The sequence below is a fragment of the Salminus brasiliensis genome, chromosome 12 (assembly GCF_030463535.1).
Source record: "Salminus brasiliensis chromosome 12, fSalBra1.hap2, whole genome shotgun sequence".
Lineage (NCBI taxonomy): Eukaryota > Metazoa > Chordata > Actinopteri > Characiformes > Bryconidae > Salminus > Salminus brasiliensis.
This window is the reverse complement of record NC_132889.1, coordinates 26,410,942-26,431,285: the sequence shown is the minus strand read 5'-3', so window position 1 is coordinate 26,431,285 and position 20,344 is coordinate 26,410,942. Positions and strand designations below refer to the sequence as shown.

Here is a 20,344-nt window from a genome sequence, read left to right as displayed (position 1 = left end):
CTGCTGTGGTCATTCAAAACCCTGTTATCTTCATTTTTGTCATGAACACTTTATATAAATATTTAATATTTATATCTGACATCCAAATTTCATGAATATATCCACTGAAATTATAATATATATATATATATATATATATATATATATATATATACACACACACACACACACACACACACACATATACATTTACGGCATTTAGCTGACGCTCTTATCCAGAGCGACTTACAAGGTTAGTCATATTACAGAGGTGGGCCAGTGTAGTGTTGGGAGTCTTGCCCAAGGACTCTTATTAGTGTAGCGCAGCATAGTCACCCAGACTGGGAATCGAACCCCAGTCTCCCACATGGTGTGGTAGTTCACTGGAAGGTAGTGGTGTTAGTGTAGGTAGTGTACTTTAAGAAAGACCTTTCAGGCAAAAACCTTCTCAAAACTATTGTAAAGCATCGCCATCAGGCATCAGGTGAGGCTGCTTTTACTAGACATTGTCCATTTCCTAGCACTGCTATTGTGACAGCAACAGTTCTGCTCTGAGGAATTCTGGTCCTCTTTGAACATTTCTTAAACTAAATTAGATAAGCAGGAACCTTCAGCAGGTTACACAGAATCCACACGGAATATGAGACATAAGTTACAAAAAGACTTTTATTTACATTCTCAAGAATAAATCAAACACTTGACAATCGGACATACTGTGTGCTGCTGAAACACATTTTGTCTGAGATTTTTCGGATTATGAGCACTATAGACTGATTAGCATACAGAACGTAAGTCTGCCATTAAAAATGATCTAACAACTGGAGGCTTTCTTTTATTTATACACAGAGCGACTGAAAAACGGAACCCAGTCCAGGTGGTCTCAGGGTGTGTGTTCAACACAGCTCAAAAGATCATCTTTGGATAAGGTTAAGAGTGACGGCGGACCGTGTCAAAACGCACCAGCTCATGATAGCTAGAACTCCCTGTATTCCTGGTATTCCCGCTTTCCAGGTTAGGAACATTCAGTAAACGGAGATCTGATAGCAGAAGCCCATGCCTCCCTCAAAAGTGCAAACAGACCACACTAAAGAGAAAGGGCTCTTTTCTTTTCCACTGACCTGGGACCAGTTTTTTGTGTTGACATGTTAGGAGAAACTGCAAAGTGGTCTCAGGTCAACAGCAAAGCGTGACTTCTGCTTCCTCCACCTTCAAGCCCTTCAATACCTGCCCTTTGCTGTTGTAACCGCTGATCTCCAGCCAAACGTCTACAGAATCTCTTTATCTTCCCCCTCTCTCTCTCTCTTTCTCTCTCTCTGCTCTTAGCAAATACTGATCACCCACTTTCTTCTTTAGACAAAAATTATAAATACACAATAGTCTTTAAAAATATGTACAAAGAAAACACTATATGAAAAGAACCTCGTAAAGCCTTGTATGTTCTCAAATCATATGTAAGTCGTCCCTCAGCGAGGGTAGTGCAGATTAGAAACAGCCTGTACAGAAGGGAAGAAATGGAAAACTTGTCAAACTCGTCACCTTGCTGCTCTCCACTCGTGCCTACTTGATTCCATAGGTCTCCCAGACATAGATTAAGCCTGGACATGCAGATACAGGTACAGAGTACCTGGATCATTTGAGGGTGTAACTGCAGAAGGTCTTTCCAAGTCCCAGTCAACATTACACAGTCAATGGGCTTTTTTCATATTATTCACTGTGACAGTCTGAGACTAGGCTTATTCTGTGTGTGGGAAACCACAGTGCTATATGTTTGGCTGAATTACGCCACGTTTCTTTGATTCACGGCCAAACACCCTGCAAAAAACAGCCATATGCTTCCAGTTCATCGCAACAAAACGCCATCTAGTGGCCAAAGCTGGCACTTTAAAAACACCTTGTTAAAGGAATGCTTCACCTGCGACTATCAACATGGCTAATGGCAAAGGAAAAGCCTCGTCATAACCGTTAGCCAAGGCAGGGTAAATCAGTGAGGTATTCCTTTAAGCTTGATGTGTGATACTAAGTGTATGAACATCCACATTTTGTCAGGGCAAATTAATTAAATAATACATCTCTCAGATCAAAAATGCCAGCGTTTCGCATAGCTCTCGCGCCCTGCCACGTTCGCCCTATTGTTCCAACGAATCTCGGATCAAAACTGGTCCCAACAGGACTGTTCGACACGGCATAGTGGCATTTGAAATGAACTGAAGAAAGAGAAAACAAACAGAAGACAAAGAAGAAGAAGAAGAAGAAGAAGAAGAAGAAGACGACGAAAGCTGATTCACTGAATGAGCTTCTACTGGATCTGGCTTGTTTGAACGATATGGGCCAAAGCCTGCTGCCAGCATGTATATGTCATATTGTGTTAGTGAAGGGTGGGGGGGTTGTGTGTCTCTGTGTGTGTGTGTTTGGGGCTGGGACTCTAGGTGGAGGTGACCGTGGTTCCGCTGCCTAGTTTGATGATCATCTGCTGGCAGTCATGAAGAGTGCGCTTGTCCCCTAGTTTCTCCAGCGTGCGAGCAGCGTCCGCCAGCATGCCCACTCTCTGGCCGGGGGCCGAAAGGAAAGAAGGGGGGAGATACCAGCAGGCTAGCATGACCGCTTCAGCCTGCTCTCGCTGGCCTGGCCGCGTCTCACACTCTTCTGTGTACACACACACACACACACACACACACACACACACACACAAAAAAAAACATCAAACACTCACTTCTTCACACTCCGTGGGACCAGCACGTTAACAAGATGGCAAGGCATCAAAATTTACCCAGTTTTCCCCATTATCCCAAACGTAGTCAACCACAAGGCTGTCTAAAATGCACTTCTTTCTGGTGTGCTGAAGATGCGAGGCTAATGTAGCTAACACATAATTGCACTGAACACCTAAACCATCACACACTTGCCTCAAACCATGTCTATGTTGTTAAATGTGCCCATATCACACATTTATCTCATACTTTCATTATTCTCTGGTATCTGCTTATGACGTTTGTGTGGTTTTATATGAAAAAAGGGTATAAAAACTACAATAATTCATTTGAACTCTTTACTAATTTCCAAACTCTTCCCTTAAACAAGCTTGTTGTTACTGTCCCATTAGCCTCACCCATTCCAGTTGGTCCCAGATAATGGGAATATGGGAATAATGGGAAAGTGCCATAGAGTGCATTTGTTCAGGATTTTAGATCTCTCTTTGATGTATTAATGGTAAGTATGTAACTGGTTGGAGTGAAAAATGCTCAGTTTTACAACCCTGTTAATGTTGCCTCATAACAAAACACACAGATTTCCCTTACTGAGGGCTTGTGGAAAAATAAGCTCTGCTTTTATTGGCTGGTTTACAGAATGATAAGCTTTGTTTTTTTGTTTTTTTTTGGTTACCACATGGCATAGCCCAGCCTAGCACTGTAACAAACAAATATGTTTTGTTTTTTTTTGGTAATTATTTACGGACAGTTCGATTCTTTCCGGACAGTGTTGATGTGCCCTTTGTGTCCTATTAACACAGAGAGTGTGATAGCCTAGCCTAGCACCCAGTTGGCCCTGCTTCCTTCTTGAATTTTTGCGGAATTAAGCTGAGTTTATGCAAATTTTTGTTGTTTTCCAGCTCGTTTCTGGTTCTGCCAGATATTTTTTTAGTGAGGACACAACAGTGTCTGAGGTTCACAGTGTGTCAGGTCCTTATACTGAACTATATTAAGAGAAATACAGTTTTCCATTCTAAGGCACCTTAAAGTGAACTATATAGTAGATAGGCACTGCTAGCTAACAGCTAGACCATATAAAAGGGTGTGATGATTTAGGCACACAGTCAGCATGGTGCTAATTGGGGACTTAAGGGTGACATTCCATCCTTTGTTGGCTACATTAGCAACATGACTTGAGTGACTTTTTTTTTTTTTTTTTTGGCAAACTACCGCTTTAAATGTCTGCCCATGTTTACAGATTTCAAATACAGCAGAGGGTAAAATGCACCTCTATAGTTGAATAAAAATTCAGAACATGAAAGCATGCACACACAAAGATCCACCCACACCATCTAAGTACTCACCACTCTTGCCGCCGGGTGTGGCACGGCGGCGTAGACTGCGGTCCAAGAGTTGGTGTGTACGCGTGGGGCTGGCACCCGCCATCAGCCTGGCTGTGGCTTCATGCAGAAACAACTGCAGACAGAGAGACAGAGAGACAGAGAGACAGAGAGAGAGAGAGAGAGAGAGAGAGAGAGAGAGAGAGAGAGAGAGAGAGAGAGAGAGAGAAGAAAGAAAGAAAGAGAGAGAGTGTTAAACAGGCTGGCAAACACATACTGCTCCCATGAGGGTTAATCCTCCCTTCAGAGGCTGACACATCTTTCCCTCTCCCTGCTACCGTCTCGCATTCTTTCATCTTCCCGCTCTTCCCTATCCACCGTTCTGTGCAGAAGCTCTGTCTCTGCCCCACTCTCTCTCCCTTATTCGTATTTATAGTAGACCAGGAAACATTTATAGTAGATACAGGTCCTTTTATAATAGATACGGAACCACTTACAATAGCTATGAAAGCATTTACCCTACATACAGAACCATTAAAGTAGATACTATTTCATTTATAGTAGAGACTGAACAAATTTCTAATAGATACTGAACCACTCATAGTAGGTAAGGAACCATTCATTGTAGATGAGACCATTTATAGTGGATACAAGACCATTTATAATAGATACTGAATCATTTATTAAACATACTGATTCATTTATAATACCCACTGAATCAATTATGGTAGGTTCGGAGCCATTTACAGTAGATACTGAACAATTCACAACAGATACTGAATCATTTAAGAGTATTTAATATAACAATCCGAATACCAAAACAAAAAGAAGGAAACACCAGCTTGCTTCAAACCTAAGAAGTAAAACTCCGGAAAGATAAACTACACCCTGTACGTACTATTTCTGAACAGAATGCTGATGTAGGGTTTTACTTGTGATACAGGTCTTATGTCACAGTGGTTAAAAACAGCTTCCAGCACTCAGCGCTTTGTGCCACGGCCTACTTCAGCACTGAGCGAGAGGAAAACAACAGTTTGTCAGTGTGAGAGCGTCAATTTAAACTAAATCTCTGGCCAGGGCTGTAATCCACAACTCATCTCTCCCTACACAACTCTCTTCATCCTCCATGGGCAACAGGTCAGTGTGCTTGTGCACATGAACGGGTGTGTTAATGGCATATATACAGTACTGTAGATTAGAAAATTACATCTTATCCAGGCAGTTATTTATTTTATTGTGAATTGTGAATGAGTCCGGTTAGGACGAAACCCTTGCTGTCAGAAATCAGGGCAAGACGAAAGTTTGCTAGAGCAGACCTAGACCAAGACCAGGACTTCAGGATCTCGTGGGCTACCTGTAGGTCCTGTCAAGACTTCTTTATGCATTTTGCAGTCTGTTCTTGGGCTGAACTTGCTAGGATGGCCTGATCTTTTAAATGTTCTTCACTTGTAAATACTTTTTTTCAGACAGTGGACTCCAAAATCCTCTCTAACCATGTTTTAATCATCTGCAGCTAATGTGCTGCACCTGATTCTACTTTTAGCCAGATTAAATAAGTAGCCAATTAGCCAAATAATGGTTGACCAATGAACTGATTACAGGAATTATGGTTAGCTGCAGCCCTACTGTGCATGCGTGTACATACTGAAGTGTACAGAGTGTAACACTGCGTCTCACCCTGCGCATGGCGGGTCTGAAGCTGTGGGCGAGTTTGCGCAGAGAGCTGAGGTCCTGCTGGAAGCCCTGCAGCTCTGCCGGAGAGGCTGCTGAGGCAGAGCTCTGCTGACCAGTGGCGGGAGAACACACCTGCTGCTCCCGCCACACGTTAGTGCGCGTCACCAGCAGCAGATCACACAGCAACAACTGCACCAACTGCAGAGAAAAGGAGAACAAGGCAACAAATTCATAAACATTGATAAACTGATAAACCTTCATGTAATGCTCTGGCAAACGGCCATGCACATCAGTTAAAATAGAAAATGAGGGAAATTCTTAATTAAAATACACTATATGGTACAAATGTGGGACATCATTGCTGGTTTCTTCTGAAGTCCAGTCTCTACTGTCCAGTGAAGGCTGCCTACTAAATTCTGGCACATTTCTGTGATGATTTGATAGCATTCAGCAAGGTCAGGATATTTGATGATCCTTAGCCAACCTCATTCCCAACTCATCCCAAAAATATTGTATGGAGCATCATCATTCCAGAAAACACAGTTCCACTGCTCCACAGCTCAAAGCTGGGGGGCTTTATATCCCTCTAGTCCACACACTGCATTGGGCATAGGTTTTCTGCTCCAGGGAGTCCTATTCTTTTGGCTTATCTACAGGGGTTAAACAAGCTGTGTGTGCATTTGCACATCTGTGTCAGCAATGGGTGCAACTTAATAGAGCTGAAAGCCTTCATTAGAAGGGGTACCAACAAACATTTGGACACATAGTGTAGCTCTAAAGCTGTGCAGGTTTTGTGGTTCTAGACATTAGGAATGCAGCAAACAAAATGTGCCCCACTGTGTTTAAATAAAATAAACATAAATAATCATAAGAGCAAGCATTCGGTTTCATTCGATCCTCCATGATGCAGAACCTAAGCACCCAGCAGCTTAACCTGACTGTGAACTGAATAGACAAAAAAGGAACATGTGCAAAATAGGAACAGAAGGAATCTAATAAATAACACACAAAAAAAAAACCACACAAGCTTGCAAAACACAATATACACTGCCTTGGACTTCATCGAGTCACAGTACTCTCTCAAAAGACACTGTGTTTGTGTGTGTGTACGTGTATGGGTTTGTATCAGACTGACAGGCCGTCTGAACAGCGACTCAGCTCTGTGTTGCACTGCAGAAACATTGCACTCAGTTCATACACATGCAATGCAACTACAATGCACCACAGCTCTGGCCAAATCAGGACAAAGCTCCCATCTGAGGGAGCCTTAAGCTTAGATCTACCTAAACATCGCTGTATCCTTGATTTGTGGAAGAGAAACTGTACCTTATCTAAAGTACTGCTGTTGCTGTGTGGCCCTAGGTTGAGGCTGTCTCTAAACAGGCCGCTGGCTTTCTCACAGTAGCTGAGGCTGAGCTGGCTGTTCTCTGGTTTGGCCAGCAGGGCGCGCACTGCTTTAAATGTATTCAGGCAGGCTTTGGGCAATGGGCTCCTGCAACATACAAAAAAACAAAAAAAGCACACAGTCAACAAATGACAGAGCTAAAATGCAAGAAACCAAAAGAGAACATGGCTAGTGCACTGTCGCAGAAGCGACTGGACAATGACAAACTGATAGAGAAACAACAAAGTATATTTTAAATTCACTATGGTCAAAAGTATAGGGACACCTGCACATTCATGGTTTCTTTCAAAACCACTCCACCTCATCCACAACTCCTCAACTCTTCCCAAAAATAATAAATAAAACACCTTCATTCCACAAAACACGTTTCACTGCTACACAGTTCAATGCCGGGGGCCTTAATACCCCTCTAACTCACGTCTGGCATTAGGCATAGTGCCAATAGGTCCATGGATTATCTCCACAGGGGCTAGACAAATTGTGTGTGATAAATGATAATCAGGTGTTGCAGGTGAGCAGAACTCTAAAGGATTTCCTAGGAATGTCAGGGAACTGTTTGGCTTTGAGATCATGCGCATCATAAGTTTGCCTATGATACCACCGCTGCCTGTGGTATTTCTGGTATGTACAGTAATGTGCGAACGTTTTAGCCGCTTGTGAAATTCTGAATGAAAAAGCTCCTTTTCTGAGTAGTGTAGAAGTGTGTATTTGCTCAGTTAAACACCAATATTAGAACACAAATTAATAAAATAATGAATGATTGTATGTATGTTCCATGTTAATTTTACTATTTCCAAAGCTCTTCTCATATTAATATTAAGTATTAATACTTGTATTATTTTTAGTCATCATCCAACAACTGGTTTGGCAAATCAGTGCTTAATGAATGAGGTAAGCTGGTGATGGAACTGAACAAATCTGGGGCCGTCCAGGCATCTAGTGTGATCTGGTGTTTTTTCACAAGCATAACGCTCTTAAAACTGAGATGTATGGTGTCTAAAACTTTTAACAGTACTGGAACTGCTGTGAAACTCTGACAGTGGCAAGTGTGTATGAGAGTGTGTGCAAGGGACTCACTCAGCGGACTGCAGACTGCGTGGAAGGTGTTCCACCGCTGGGTATAATCTCTCTGCTGCCACGTCATCTCCTTGCAGCCAGTTAATAATCACCACGGCAACCGAAGACCACCATTTTGAGTGAGGGTCACAGCCTGGAGGTCAGAGACACAGCCAGCCATACACACACAGAGACATGCAGACAGACACACACACACACAACGCTTTAGTCAATGTGACCGACGTCTGTCTCATTGCAAACATGCACAGATAACAACAGTCTTATCAGACAGGTGCAGCAAATATTGACGCAGAGTTTACAAATAACACCAGCAAATGGACAATTTTATGCAAACCAAACTGAAGTGAATAAGGCTCAGTCCACATGGCCACTGGGTGGTCAGTGGTATTGCAGGTCAACCGTGAGATCCTAGAGATGAATGCACTGATATGTTGATCTCATTCTGGGCTGACAGGCTCTCTTATCGTGTTTGTAACACCGGATTATATAGATCACTGCCATTTCCAAAATGACAACCAAACAGCAGAAGGAAAACAACCTACTTTTGAATGGAAAAAAAATTTGAGTGACTGACCAGTGACTGTTGCCATGTTGGAGCCGATGGCGAAAGCCTGGGTTGTGGCTCCTGCTGCGTCAGAGGCGCTGGTCAGCAGCTGCAGGTACTCTAGAGCATCTGAGTACTCGCTGTGGAGCAATGAACACACAGCTCAGTTCATGTGGACAAAATTCCATATTGTTGCGTTTCTACATATTGAGACTTTGACACACCTTGCAGTACAATTAAAACACACTGATGAACCATAATGTAGCAGTTTAAGACATAATGTGAGGTCCATGACTCATCAAAACACCACGCTGAAACTCATCAGGAGCATCTGGGAAAGGTCATTAAGCTTGCAGCACACAAGCAAGCACTTAGTAATCTGCTAATAGAGCCTTTATTAGTGTGATGTCAAAAAAGAAACTATACATACTGCAGCCTTAGCACACCCATTAACATACAATTCTGGATGGAAGGAGAGTCTGTGAGGTCTCTAAAGGCAGTATTTCTTTAGAATGCTCATTAAAGCTCGACATGGAAAGAGTTACTGTGAAAAAGGGCGCAGCAGAACTTACCCTTGGCCCACGTTGGGTGTTTTGTCTCCATGGGGCTGGGCCACGCAGTACAGGGCCTTTTCCAGCAGGTGCTCCCTGAAGGCCTGTGTCACCTGAGCCAGGGGGTCCACTATAACAGATATTCACCAATAAATTATTCAAAGCTTGATTTTTTTATAAGAGATATATTAAAAAAATATCTATATATAGAAAAAGAGAGAAAGAAATAAACTGGAAAGTGCTCTGGAGAGCCCCTGCTCACCTGTGTTCCCCGCCTGGCTGTAGATGCTCTCCTTGGGGGTGCTGCGCACAGACCAGTCACCATCCACAAAGAAGCGATGGCCTAGAGGGTGACACAGCCACTGCATGGCAGGAGGAACGCTGCCACTGGGGGAGAGACAGGCTTGGCGAGCTCGACTCAGAAAGCCACGCTGCACAGAGAGATAGAGAGAGGTTTAAACAGAGAGAAAGGTTTAGAACATAGGGGCACACAAAGAGCTGCAAGAGAGGAGGTTCTTACAGAGGTGATGTGCAGCAGGCGAGGCAGACTGGTTTTCACTCGCAGAGCAGCAGAGACGTAGATCTCAGCCAATGTGGCCACAGACAGACAGTCGCCTGCACACTCTGCCAGGTTCACCGCACTGAGGGCCATGTGGACTGCAAAGAGGTGACTGCCACCCAGCTTACCTGCACACAAATACACAGCAACAACCCAGTTACTCACATGCAGAGTCATCATATCCTATCCTGTAATTTTGTAAGGTGTGTGAAAAGCAGAACTGGGGCACAAGCAACTGATGTGCACCGTACCTTCAATAAAACTCTAAGCAGAGATATACCTATAACATTATACACTATGTTCAAATGTTTGTGGACATCCCTTCTAATTAATGCATTCAGCTACTTTAAGTTGCACCCATTGCTGGCACCAAGATGCAAATGCACACACACACAGCTTGTCTAGTCCCTGTAGAGAACTATTCCCAATAGAATAGGACTCTCCAGAGCATATAAACATGCACACTGCCTAAAACCAGCCATGGGCTAGAGGGGTATAAAGCCCCGCAGCATTGAGCTGTGGAGCAGTGGAACTGTGTTATCTGAAATGGTGGATGGTGCTCCATCCAGTGCTTTCGAGATGAGTTGGAAAGTTGGGGAGGAGGTGGGGTGGTGATTATCCAACAACCTGACCTCTCTAATGCTCGTCATTACATGTAATCAAATCCTCACAGCAGTGCTCCAAAATCTAGTACAAACTCTTTTTGGTTTTGTAACAGACTTGACTGTTTCCCCTTCTTAATTTACATACATCCAGCCCACTAGCAAATATTAGTCAAAGCTGGTGAAACAGTAAACCCCAATAAGAGAGCATAAGAGAGCATCACATAACCTCCAGACTCAGCTAGTTATGGAAATACAGGTTGTTGCATGAACCAGGCTGTGTTAATACTTTTCCCTTGCCAGTGTCCAGAGAAAATGAGCTCAAAATTGGCATGCAATGAAGCAAAAGCTGCAGATGCCAGCGGGCATCTGTGTTAGGCTAACAGGCCATCGCTAGCCCATGCTACAACCATTTCTGCTCTTTATATCACCTGAGCCACTGATTACCAACACAGCACAACACTGATTACTAACCTGGCTAAAATCTCTTCAGTTTGCTAACATTGTGCTATAATATGCTATAATAGGTGGCGTAAAGCATCAGTTTTATTTTCCCTCATGGGCTTTCCGTAAAAGGAAAAACAGCATTTTTCATTCTGAGGCAAAATATAAATGTTGTAAATAGGCTTGTAACATCTTAAATGTTAAATCTTGAGAACGCAGATGTTTAAATGGGGGGAACGGTTGCAACGCTTCTCACCAGTCATGTGGAGCTGGTGCAGGCGATGGTAAACCAGGGCGGCATCGCGATAGCTCTTGCGTGCATCATCCTGCAGAGGGCGATCAGCACGGAGGCCGCCGGCCTTACATGCCAACCAGCGGCCCACCCACAGCCTCTGTAGCCAGAGACGCAGAGTGGACCACAACACTGCGCAGGCCAGGTCCAGCTGAGAGGTGGGCAGGGGCCGGCCAAGAGCTTTCAGGCATGTCCACAAGTTCTGAGAGGCCTGGGCAAAATCTCCCTGTATGGAAAGGAAGGAAGGAAGGGATGGAGAGAAGTGCTGGTCAGTTGTTTAGCAGAGCAAATTGTAGGTGATGGGACTTAAACCTAGGTTAATTATTCAGCTTTTAATGATATAATACAGAAATGACAGTGAACAATTTGGTAAAAGGGTTCTATTTTAGGGTCTGTGAAACTGATAATTATGACAATAAATTTGTTATGAGAGTGAAGACCCTGAATGTGTGCATACAGGGTCTAAAGGGCTAAAGGAATACTCCAGCAATTGACCAATTGACTCAAAACTCAATTATCATAGATATCAATGGGCAGCTGTCCAATAACTTTTATTATAAGTACATTTTAAGTCAGTTATTTTATAAAGTACAGGGCACACATCAGGGGTAATCATCTGTATGGTATAAGGTTAGGTTAGGTTGAAAAATTTGATTATTCCTTTAATTTTACCCCAAAACTTGCGTCATAGTGAATGTGTGTGCATCTCACCCTGGCCAGATCCAGGTCAGCCTGTTTGCGGTGTCTCCAGAAGAGAACGGAGGACTCAGAATGTGGTCTAGTGACAGGCTCTCCATACACCAAGAGCTTGATCAGAACTCCAGCTACCAGCACACCATTCAGCAGCCACACCAACAGAGTGGGCAGCATCCAGTCCATCCAGCCCCATGAATCGGCTGCAGAACACAGACACAGATATATTGAGGACACAAAATTATACATGTGAAACACCACAGAGCAGAAAGAAGAGATCCCTGTACACCATCCTGTACAGTTTAGGGGAGGGTACCTGCGCTCTCTACTCCCAGCATGGTCCTGCCGGTTGCAAGATGGCTGGGGGCAATGGTCTCTCCAGCCCTGCTGCTGCTCCCCCACATCAGAGAAGCCAGTGGGTTAAATGAAAGGAAGAGGAGGGTGAAGGCACACAAAGCCATCCGAGAACGGTCCAGCATCCCTCCAGCAGACCTCTCAGCATTGGCCACCGGCTGAGAGAGAGAGAGAGAGAGAAAGAGATCGTCTGAGAGACACACACTCCATAGTTATTCCCAGCATTCCTTCTGATCATTTCAAAGCTATGACAGATTAATGTGGTTTACATTTTCCCCATTGTGACTCTAATAAACACTGGTATAAAAGTATTCATAACATTTAGGACCAGTTTCCCATGGAATGAGCCTGTTTGCAGTGGTGAATCATGATTGGAAATTCCTCATAGTCTAGTACTAGGTTTAATCGGACTCTTGGAAACAAGCCGATAGATGTGTCTGCAGTTCAGTATTCTTACTTTTTATTCTTTATTTAAATAATCAAACAGCATGCTGACTTTGTATACATAACTGTATAAATAACAGTTAAAGCTCTTGTTCTCCAGGACAATAAATGCTCTACTGAAGCTTACTTTGCTGTCATCCCCCATAGGACTATCTGGTTCAGAGTCGCTACTGCAGTGAGAGAAAGGTCCGCTGGGCAGGGGCGAGCCAGCATCGGAGGCTGGGGGGGTTGGTAGCTCGTTCTTCACGTCCACCTCCATGGCCACCAGGTCCTTCAAAGACTCTGCACACAAGAGAAGAGCAGTGCAGAGCTAAGTGTCAGAGAACTGCAACGAACGACTAGTTGGAGAAGACATTATTCTGCTACGGTTCAGTGAATGTACATAACAATTATGCACTTCACGTAAACATAGAAAAGCTAAGAGGATACTTACTGTTCTTCTGATTGGCCATCTTGAGAGCCATGTTCTCCTGCTTGAGCTTCTGGTTGGACTGTTGCAGGTAGCGGATGTAGTCGATGGCTTTCCTCAGCACTGCCGACTTATTCAGCTGCAACACAGGCAAGGAAAGTCATTTACCTTCTTGAACTTCTCACTTGAGAAAAAGAAACGATACATAGTGAGGCTATCACAAGAAAGCCCCAGTTTTGTATTGATAATAATAATGGTTGTCATGCAAGCTAAAATCTAAACTCTTCCCTTAATGCCGCCTGTTGTTTCTTAAGGCTTAAAACTAACACTTGAAATTCTTCTTCAATTCCTAAAACTAGCTGTTTTTACGGGAGTAGTGATTGGGGTCTACAAAAAGCGTTTGTTCAAGTGAAACGTCAAACAGTTAAGAAGGTACTGGGAGACGAACCTTAGCTTCTGTGCCAGCCACCAGATCCTTGAGCTCAATAATCTTGTCATTGATGGAGGAGCGATAGCGCTTCTCGATGGCGTTGTGCGCGGTGCGCTTCTCGCCTTTGTGAACCTGGCCACCTGGCTTTCCGCTTATGGCTATGCGGTTGATGGGCAGCTTCTCTGTGTCCACCATGACTGGAACTGTGGTCAGGATGGTACCCCCACTCATTAGAGCCTGAGAGGACAAAAAGAAAAACAAACAAACAAAACAAAAAAAAAATTACTTTGAGAGAAAGACAGCACGCAGTATTATTTCTTTTTCAATTTCTCACTTAATATTTAACTACCACCCAGTGTAGTACTGTTATTTAGAAAAAACACTGAATGGTAGGTATGATGCCAGTCAAAAGTGTTTTTTTCCCCTGAAAGCTTATGCTTAAAAGCTTGAAATGCGTTTCCAAAATTCCAAAACACTCCTTAACGAGTACTACAATTCCAGCTGCAACCAACAAATGCTCTGAAGATGTGGAATTTTAAGCCTGTTGGAAAATATACCAGGTAGCATTCCACCCTTTCATTATTTTGAGGCTTTTAATATTGCTAGAACATGTAGAAAAGAAGTCAAAAAAGCTAAATGTGGGCCATGGTAAACTTCAGGAAACCCCTCTGTGAGTAAATGTGTCCACACTTTTAACCAGTGCTGTTTAAGGAATGCCTCCAGTCATTTACATTTACAGCATTTGGGTGACAAGCTTACCCAGAATTCCTTAGATTTGAATCATGTTACATAGGTAGGTGAGTGTAATGTTAGGAGTCTTGCTCAAAGATAAGTGAGAGCAGACTAGGCTCTCAAAGAGCTGTTACCTGAAGGGACGTGCCCTGGATAGGAGCAGTGGATGTAGCCAGGGAAGTGATGCATGGGGATGCCACTGTGGTTACCATAGATGCATCAGGCTTCAGAGTCGTGAGCAAGAGAGAGTCAGCCTTGATGAACTGAGGCTGTAGCAAGACCTGTGACCCAGACACACACAGGGTAACAGGTTTACAGGTCATGTTTATTACAATTTTTGGTCAAGATGGATATTAAGTCACTTATGACATAAAAATCATACAACTGACACAACTGCATGGGTACACATGCAGGAACTTACAGGAACTTGCTGAACGTGAGGAGAGATGGTCTGTGTTGGGGGGCTGGAGGAGGTGGTGAGGATGGGTGATGCTGAAAGGCTCTGGACCTGAGCCTGGATGGTCATTGGCTGAATGTTCTGTGGAGAGCTGGGAACACTGGAGATGGGCTGAGGGGAGCCCTGTTGAGGGACCGCTGCAAAAAACATAAAAAAAACATCAATATTTATTACACATTTAGCACCACTGGACAGAAGGATCCACAACCATACAACCAAACACAGCCTAGTTTTCAATGTGTCATCAGGTGTTTATAAATATTTTTGTTTACACTGTACTGTTTACTGATTTGCCAAAAAGTCAATAAAATTGAAGGCATATAATGATCAAAAATAATATAACTCAAAAACAGTACAAGTACAGTGAGGTGTACACTGATGGCAAAGCAGCATGGCTTTAGACTCACTCAAAAAGTCAAGTTATATATATATTACTGTGGCTTTTCTTCACCTCTTGTTTTCAGCATTGTATTGAAGTGAGCTTATAAAATCTAGCAAAAATAGCATTGTTTACCATGAGAACAAAAAGTGAGATGATTTGGTGGGGGGGGTGTAAACCGAACCTGGGTCATGGGGTCAAAGTCCAAAATGAACCACAAAGCACATTTTTTACTTTTCAAGCTTATTAGAAAAGGTAGCACACAAAAAGCCCAAAGTGAGTGCAACCACCCAAACCACTGCCATCTGTACGACTATCAAATAAAAGAACGAAAACTCCAACCCAATTAACAGAAAGCAGCTCTGTGTTGTTTTCTTTACCAGGGGAAGCTTCTCCAAACTTACTGTATTATTACTTATCATAACTCACTGTTTAATAGTAATGTATTATTATTATTTTTGATAACCTGATGTAAAACAGTGTCCAGCTTTACCCATTTCGCCTACATGCAGGTAGTCATAATACATTGGTTATAACATACAAGTTGTCTGCAAACTCTTAGCAACCTCCAAAATGAGCTCACCTGGTCTGCCCCAATCAGTGGGTCAGAACAACAAGCTATTTCAGGGATGCAGCCCACAATAATGATGCAACACTGAGACAATCACATGGCTAGGTGGCCTCAGCACAGTTAATAGGACAATTCCACAGAAAAACCCCTCTGTCTCATTTCATACGCCTTACATAGGACCAACTTTACTGGCTGCAAGTTTGAAGTCAACGTTCAAGAGCCGTGGTAATGATGACACTCATATTAAGCAGTAGCATGAATCATACGTCTACTGTACTACGTGTTCATGTGTACTTTGACCAGCTCCCGTATCAGGTTGTACCACTTTCTCATAGTGAACTGCGCTCTGACCTGCTGATGTCAGTCTAGTCTTACATAAATACACAGATGCAGTGAACTCCAAGTCAAGGAGCAGTTCACAGGGTTTATAGATCGGAAGAGCAGAATGTTTGGATTAGGCTGGACTGCACTAAAATATCTGCATTTCTTCTAGATTTCTCTACCATTTGACTGTTAAATATAGAAAAATAGTGGCTAACAGCATGAGTCCACAATTGAGTATATCTCATAAAATCAACTAAAATCAAATGGCTTTAATAACATGCTGGAGCTTAAGTCCAGGTGCCTGACTTCATTTGCAGCAGTAAGGTCTGTGATAAGTCTGTCATGTCAGGTGAGTTGTCACCTCAGGCTTGTTATTGGCCTGAGGACTTGCCAATCCAGCTAAGGTGATCAAGAGCGGTGTGTGGCTAGCGGTGTCCAATGACGATGGTGCACTGGTGATGTTTACACAACAGAGTGTCCTCTTTAGACAATTAACAGATTTCACTTGCCCATTGGCAAGTTTGTTGTGTTTATTGACTCAGCCACTGAACAGTATGTTTCAGTAGCTCTACAACTAGCTGGAGAATGGGGTATGCATTAAAAACCAATACAAGAAGAAATTAAACTACTTTTTGACATTTAGTGCATGGTATGGAAACAATAAGCACATTATTATTATTATTATTATTATATGTGCAATTAAACAACCAAAGCTAAATCAAGCTAAAGCTGCTCATTCTCCATCCTGGATGTCATACAGTGTGTATTCAGCTACTTGTTACTAACTACCGATTAGATTAGTTTACACGACTGAATCTAATCAGCACCAAGACGGAGCCATTAAATCTTGTAAAATCATAAAGGTTATGATATGCCAATTACTTTACTCTTATGGATAAGATAAAGTGCCAAGTATGTGCTGTAATTGAATTAACAAACGATACCTTGGTGGCTTTTAAACAATATGCTCAAATAAATGTACTTGCTGGATAATGTGACACTTGAGTGAAAGCTCTGCTCTCTCAATGGAATACTAAGCTTGCTTCAGATCAGATATGAATGCCTAAAGTTGTCTTAAGGGGAATTCTACCAATTATTCTAATTATTAGTCTCAAACTCTGATTTCTAACAAAAGCAAAAGAACAAAAAGGGATAAGACCACCCCTACCAGTGTATCCGTTCTGATTTGGGTAGGCAACAACAGGCTGCGGCTGCGGCTGCTGCTGCTGCTGCTGCTGCTGGGGAGCCTGCTGGTTGGAGCTGAACACTGGGCTCTTGGCAGGCGATGAGGCAAGACTCTGGACTGCCTGGCTGGAAGGGTGAAGGGCAGCAGGTGGAGCGGGCTGAGCTTTGGGCTGACTAGTCTGCAGTGGGGCAGGCTGCTGGCGCTGGGCAGCGGGTGTGGAGGTCACCTGGGCCAAAGGTGCCTGCTTGAAAGTAGGAGGGAGGAAGGGAGTAGAGGGGCTGCGGGTGATAGGAGGGCCCAACAGGGCATCCAAATGGGGGCTGCTGCTGAGGATGGAGGAGGAGGTGGTGGTGGCGACGGACGAGCTGGGGGCTGAGGGAGGCGAGCTGGAGGGAGACAGGGCCGAAAGGTCCTGCACAGGAGCTGGAGGGGCTGGAAACGGAGGGTGATCGAACAGACCTCCGAACTCCATGTCCTGGTTGTGGATGAGCTGGAGCATATCTGGGAAAGGGGAGAGAAGAGGGCAGTTAAATACGGAGGGCAGTTTTTTTTTTAAATATAATATGGCATGTATATTGTAGAGCACAGTTTCTAAGTTGTGAATTTAACATACCGGGGAGAAAAACGCATATTTAATTTAAATGTACCTCTACTTTCTTTTTGCAATTTGTTAAATTAAGCAAATGAACATTAACTGTATAATCTGCAGAAGTGCATTCCTTGTAGAAAAATATTGCCTTATGTTCATTAAGAAAATCAAAACTTGTCACTTGACTGTGAGGGCCTGCAGTTTTGCATGAGGCCATTTGGGTTTATATTGTGTCTGAAGCCTTTGACTAAAGTTTCAGAGCAAATTTTTGCCCAAATCTAGTGTGAAATGAACCCAATTTACTTGCCGCTACTGGCAGGTAATGCCAGTTTCAGGCCAACGGCATGAGCAGACTGCTAATGCCACAGGAATGGATTTCACATTCAGCGCAACCAGTTTCCAGCAAGGGCACAGAGGCAGTCTGGTCAGGCTTATTAGCTTTCTCTACCACTGGCTCACTCGGTCCCAAAACTCCCTCAGAGGGGGAATTGCTTAAACTGCGGGGCTCACAAGGCTAAGGCATTTCAGAGCGTTCACAGTGAGGCCTTGTTCTATCTAATGTATGCATTTAATGAGTGGCCATGAGGCAACGAGGTAACATTAGGCTGCATTCTCAGTAGGACGGGTCTCCCTGTGCCCCATTTAAAGCTACGGTTTACCACATTATTAAATTAATTACTGTTTAAACTATAAGTTCCTTTTTTTTATAATATTAAAAAGTGTACATTTATACATGTCCTCCCGCACAAGTGTCTTGTTCCCTGTTTGTGCACAAACATGGCAGCACTGAATTTGTAAACCACTGTTTTGTATGAGGTGATCGCTCTCGACCAATCAGAAGCCCCGAGCGCGCCTTGCTATGCGGAGCAGCTCTGAGAGTCGGAGGGAGGAGAGCGCGCGGCTGCAGCTCAAAGAGGGGAGGTTACTATCGGACACACAGCGGCACGAGGTTACTAACGGTTATTACGCTTTACTCTTAGGGTCTTGGAGAAGAAATACGCACTAAAACTAAAACCTACTAATGTCTCAATTACTAAAGTAAATGTACATTTTTAATGTCCTGTTAATTAACCATTATTTTAAAAAGTATTTATATTTTTATTTTATTTATTTATTTATTTATTATAATTTAGGAGTTTTAATTGAGTTTTATTACTACATTCATTACATTACTTTAATAATAAAAAATATTTTTTTTAAAATTTAAATGAAAATGTAGAGGTTTATTCACGTAATAACACAACATTGCATCACTTCACAACACGTTCTGTGGCATTTATTCCTAGCGGATTTAATGGACATGAATGTGTTTATATAATGTTAATAAATGTTTAATAACTTATTTTAGAGAAAAATGACCAATCGGGGGCTGCCTTTTTTTTTTGCTTTATTAAACTTCGTCTGGGTGAAATCTGCAAAGAGAATGAACGGCAGTAACCCCGCGTGGCGTCACTTGCCCAAGTTCGAGGGGGCGGGGCACTACAGTGGCAACTTACACTGGAGACAATGGCGACGGCGAGGTTTTATTCAGAGGCGAATTATCTACTTTCTTTCTGGATTTAAAAGTAGGGCATACACGATGAGGAGCTTATCCTGAGTATAGCGGTCCTGTGGTGATGGTCAGCTGGCCTGCTGTGGCTGGGTCTTCCGTCACGCCCGACTCAGCATCACGCCACACAGTGGGTTCAACACTCAGCTCAGTAACGCTGCTAGTTCTGCTGGGGCTTATAGCTAGCTAACGCTCTGACTATATCTCTACTTAATGTAAGAAATGCGCTTAGTACAGGACAAGAGCAGTGTCTGGTGTACTGTAGCTAGCTAACATGTGTTAAAGTATTAAACACACACACACACACACACACATATATATAAACAGTAGCTAACCTAGCTACCACTTCCACTTCAGGCTGGATCTGGTGCGAACACGTGCATTTGTCCAACAACATTTTATGGATGACCACCAGGATATGTAGTTAGTAGATAGCTACCAACACTGCCACCAGTGAAAATACACAGCCCGTGTGAAAGAAGCTGGTTAAAGGAAGTGGCTAGCTAACCAAGCTAAGTTAGAAACATGTAGCTATCTATCTAGCTACCCCAGCGAGCGGCGTATTGTTATAGCCGAACAGGTTTTCTCTTACCGTCTATGTCGCTCAGCAGAGCCGTGTCGATATCGCTCGGATCATTTAGGGATAAACTTGGGTCCAAGTTATCCAGTGACGGGTCGTCAAAAGACAGGTTATTCATTTTGACTTCTTGCTGGCTGACTCGTAGAGTGATCGGATCCAAAGGAAAACGTTATTCCATGTAAAGTTCCAACTTCTCGCAGTTCAGAGCCGAGCGACTGTGCAGGGACATTTGTTGAAAAGGCGTCCGTTGACTTCGGAGAATTCAACTTTTGTTATTGATGTGTCAACTAGCTACCTGCCAGCTGCCATTTCTGTACTGTCGCACAAGACAAACTTGTCTAAACAGTTTGGTTAGAGCACCAGCACGCTAACGGGGGGACCCAGGCACAGCGCGGCGAGTGAGGAGTGAATGACACTCGTCCCGACCAATCAGAGCTCTTCTCTCTGACTGCATAAATCCTTAGCTACATGCTGCTAGCCAGTGGTCTACACA

At 43.3% G+C, this 20,344-nt stretch overlaps 1 protein-coding gene across 1 annotated transcript; it reads right to left on the bottom strand.

The window, feature by feature from the left end:
• Nucleotides 1–627: 627 nt before the first annotated feature.
• srebf1 (sterol regulatory element binding transcription factor 1) lies at nucleotides 628–20,204 on the bottom strand. Its single transcript, XM_072692938.1, has 19 exons — nucleotides 19,864–20,204; nucleotides 17,116–17,634; nucleotides 14,638–14,810; nucleotides 14,351–14,497; nucleotides 13,503–13,721; nucleotides 13,079–13,193; nucleotides 12,773–12,927; nucleotides 12,164–12,359; nucleotides 11,866–12,050; nucleotides 11,119–11,380; nucleotides 9,778–9,944; nucleotides 9,520–9,688; nucleotides 9,279–9,387; nucleotides 8,737–8,846; nucleotides 8,163–8,295; nucleotides 7,007–7,172; nucleotides 5,684–5,878; nucleotides 4,031–4,142; nucleotides 628–2,622 (listed from the first exon to the last, which is right to left on the bottom strand). Exons 1-19 carry the CDS (start codon nucleotides 19,967–19,969, stop codon nucleotides 2,402–2,404), a joined length of 3,459 nt encoding a protein of 1,152 aa, XP_072549039.1. The 5' UTR covers nucleotides 19,970–20,204; the 3' UTR covers nucleotides 628–2,401.
• Between the last annotated feature and the right edge of the window lie 140 nt (nucleotides 20,205–20,344).

Excerpts from the sequence above, each read along its gene's own strand:
- srebf1 (XM_072692938.1), bottom strand. The coding sequence starts at position 19,969 with ATGAATAACCTGTCTTTTGACGACCCGTCACTGGATAACTTGGACCCA. Across the intron at positions 13,194-13,502 it reads TGGCTGGCACAGAAGCTAAG|CTGAATAAGTCGGCAGTGCT; the intron begins GTTCGTCTCCCA and ends CCTGTGTTGCAG. Across the intron at positions 2,623-4,030 it reads CACACCCGGCGGCAAGAGTG|AAGAGTGTGAGACGCGGCCA; the intron begins GTGAGTACTTAG and ends GTGTGTACACAG.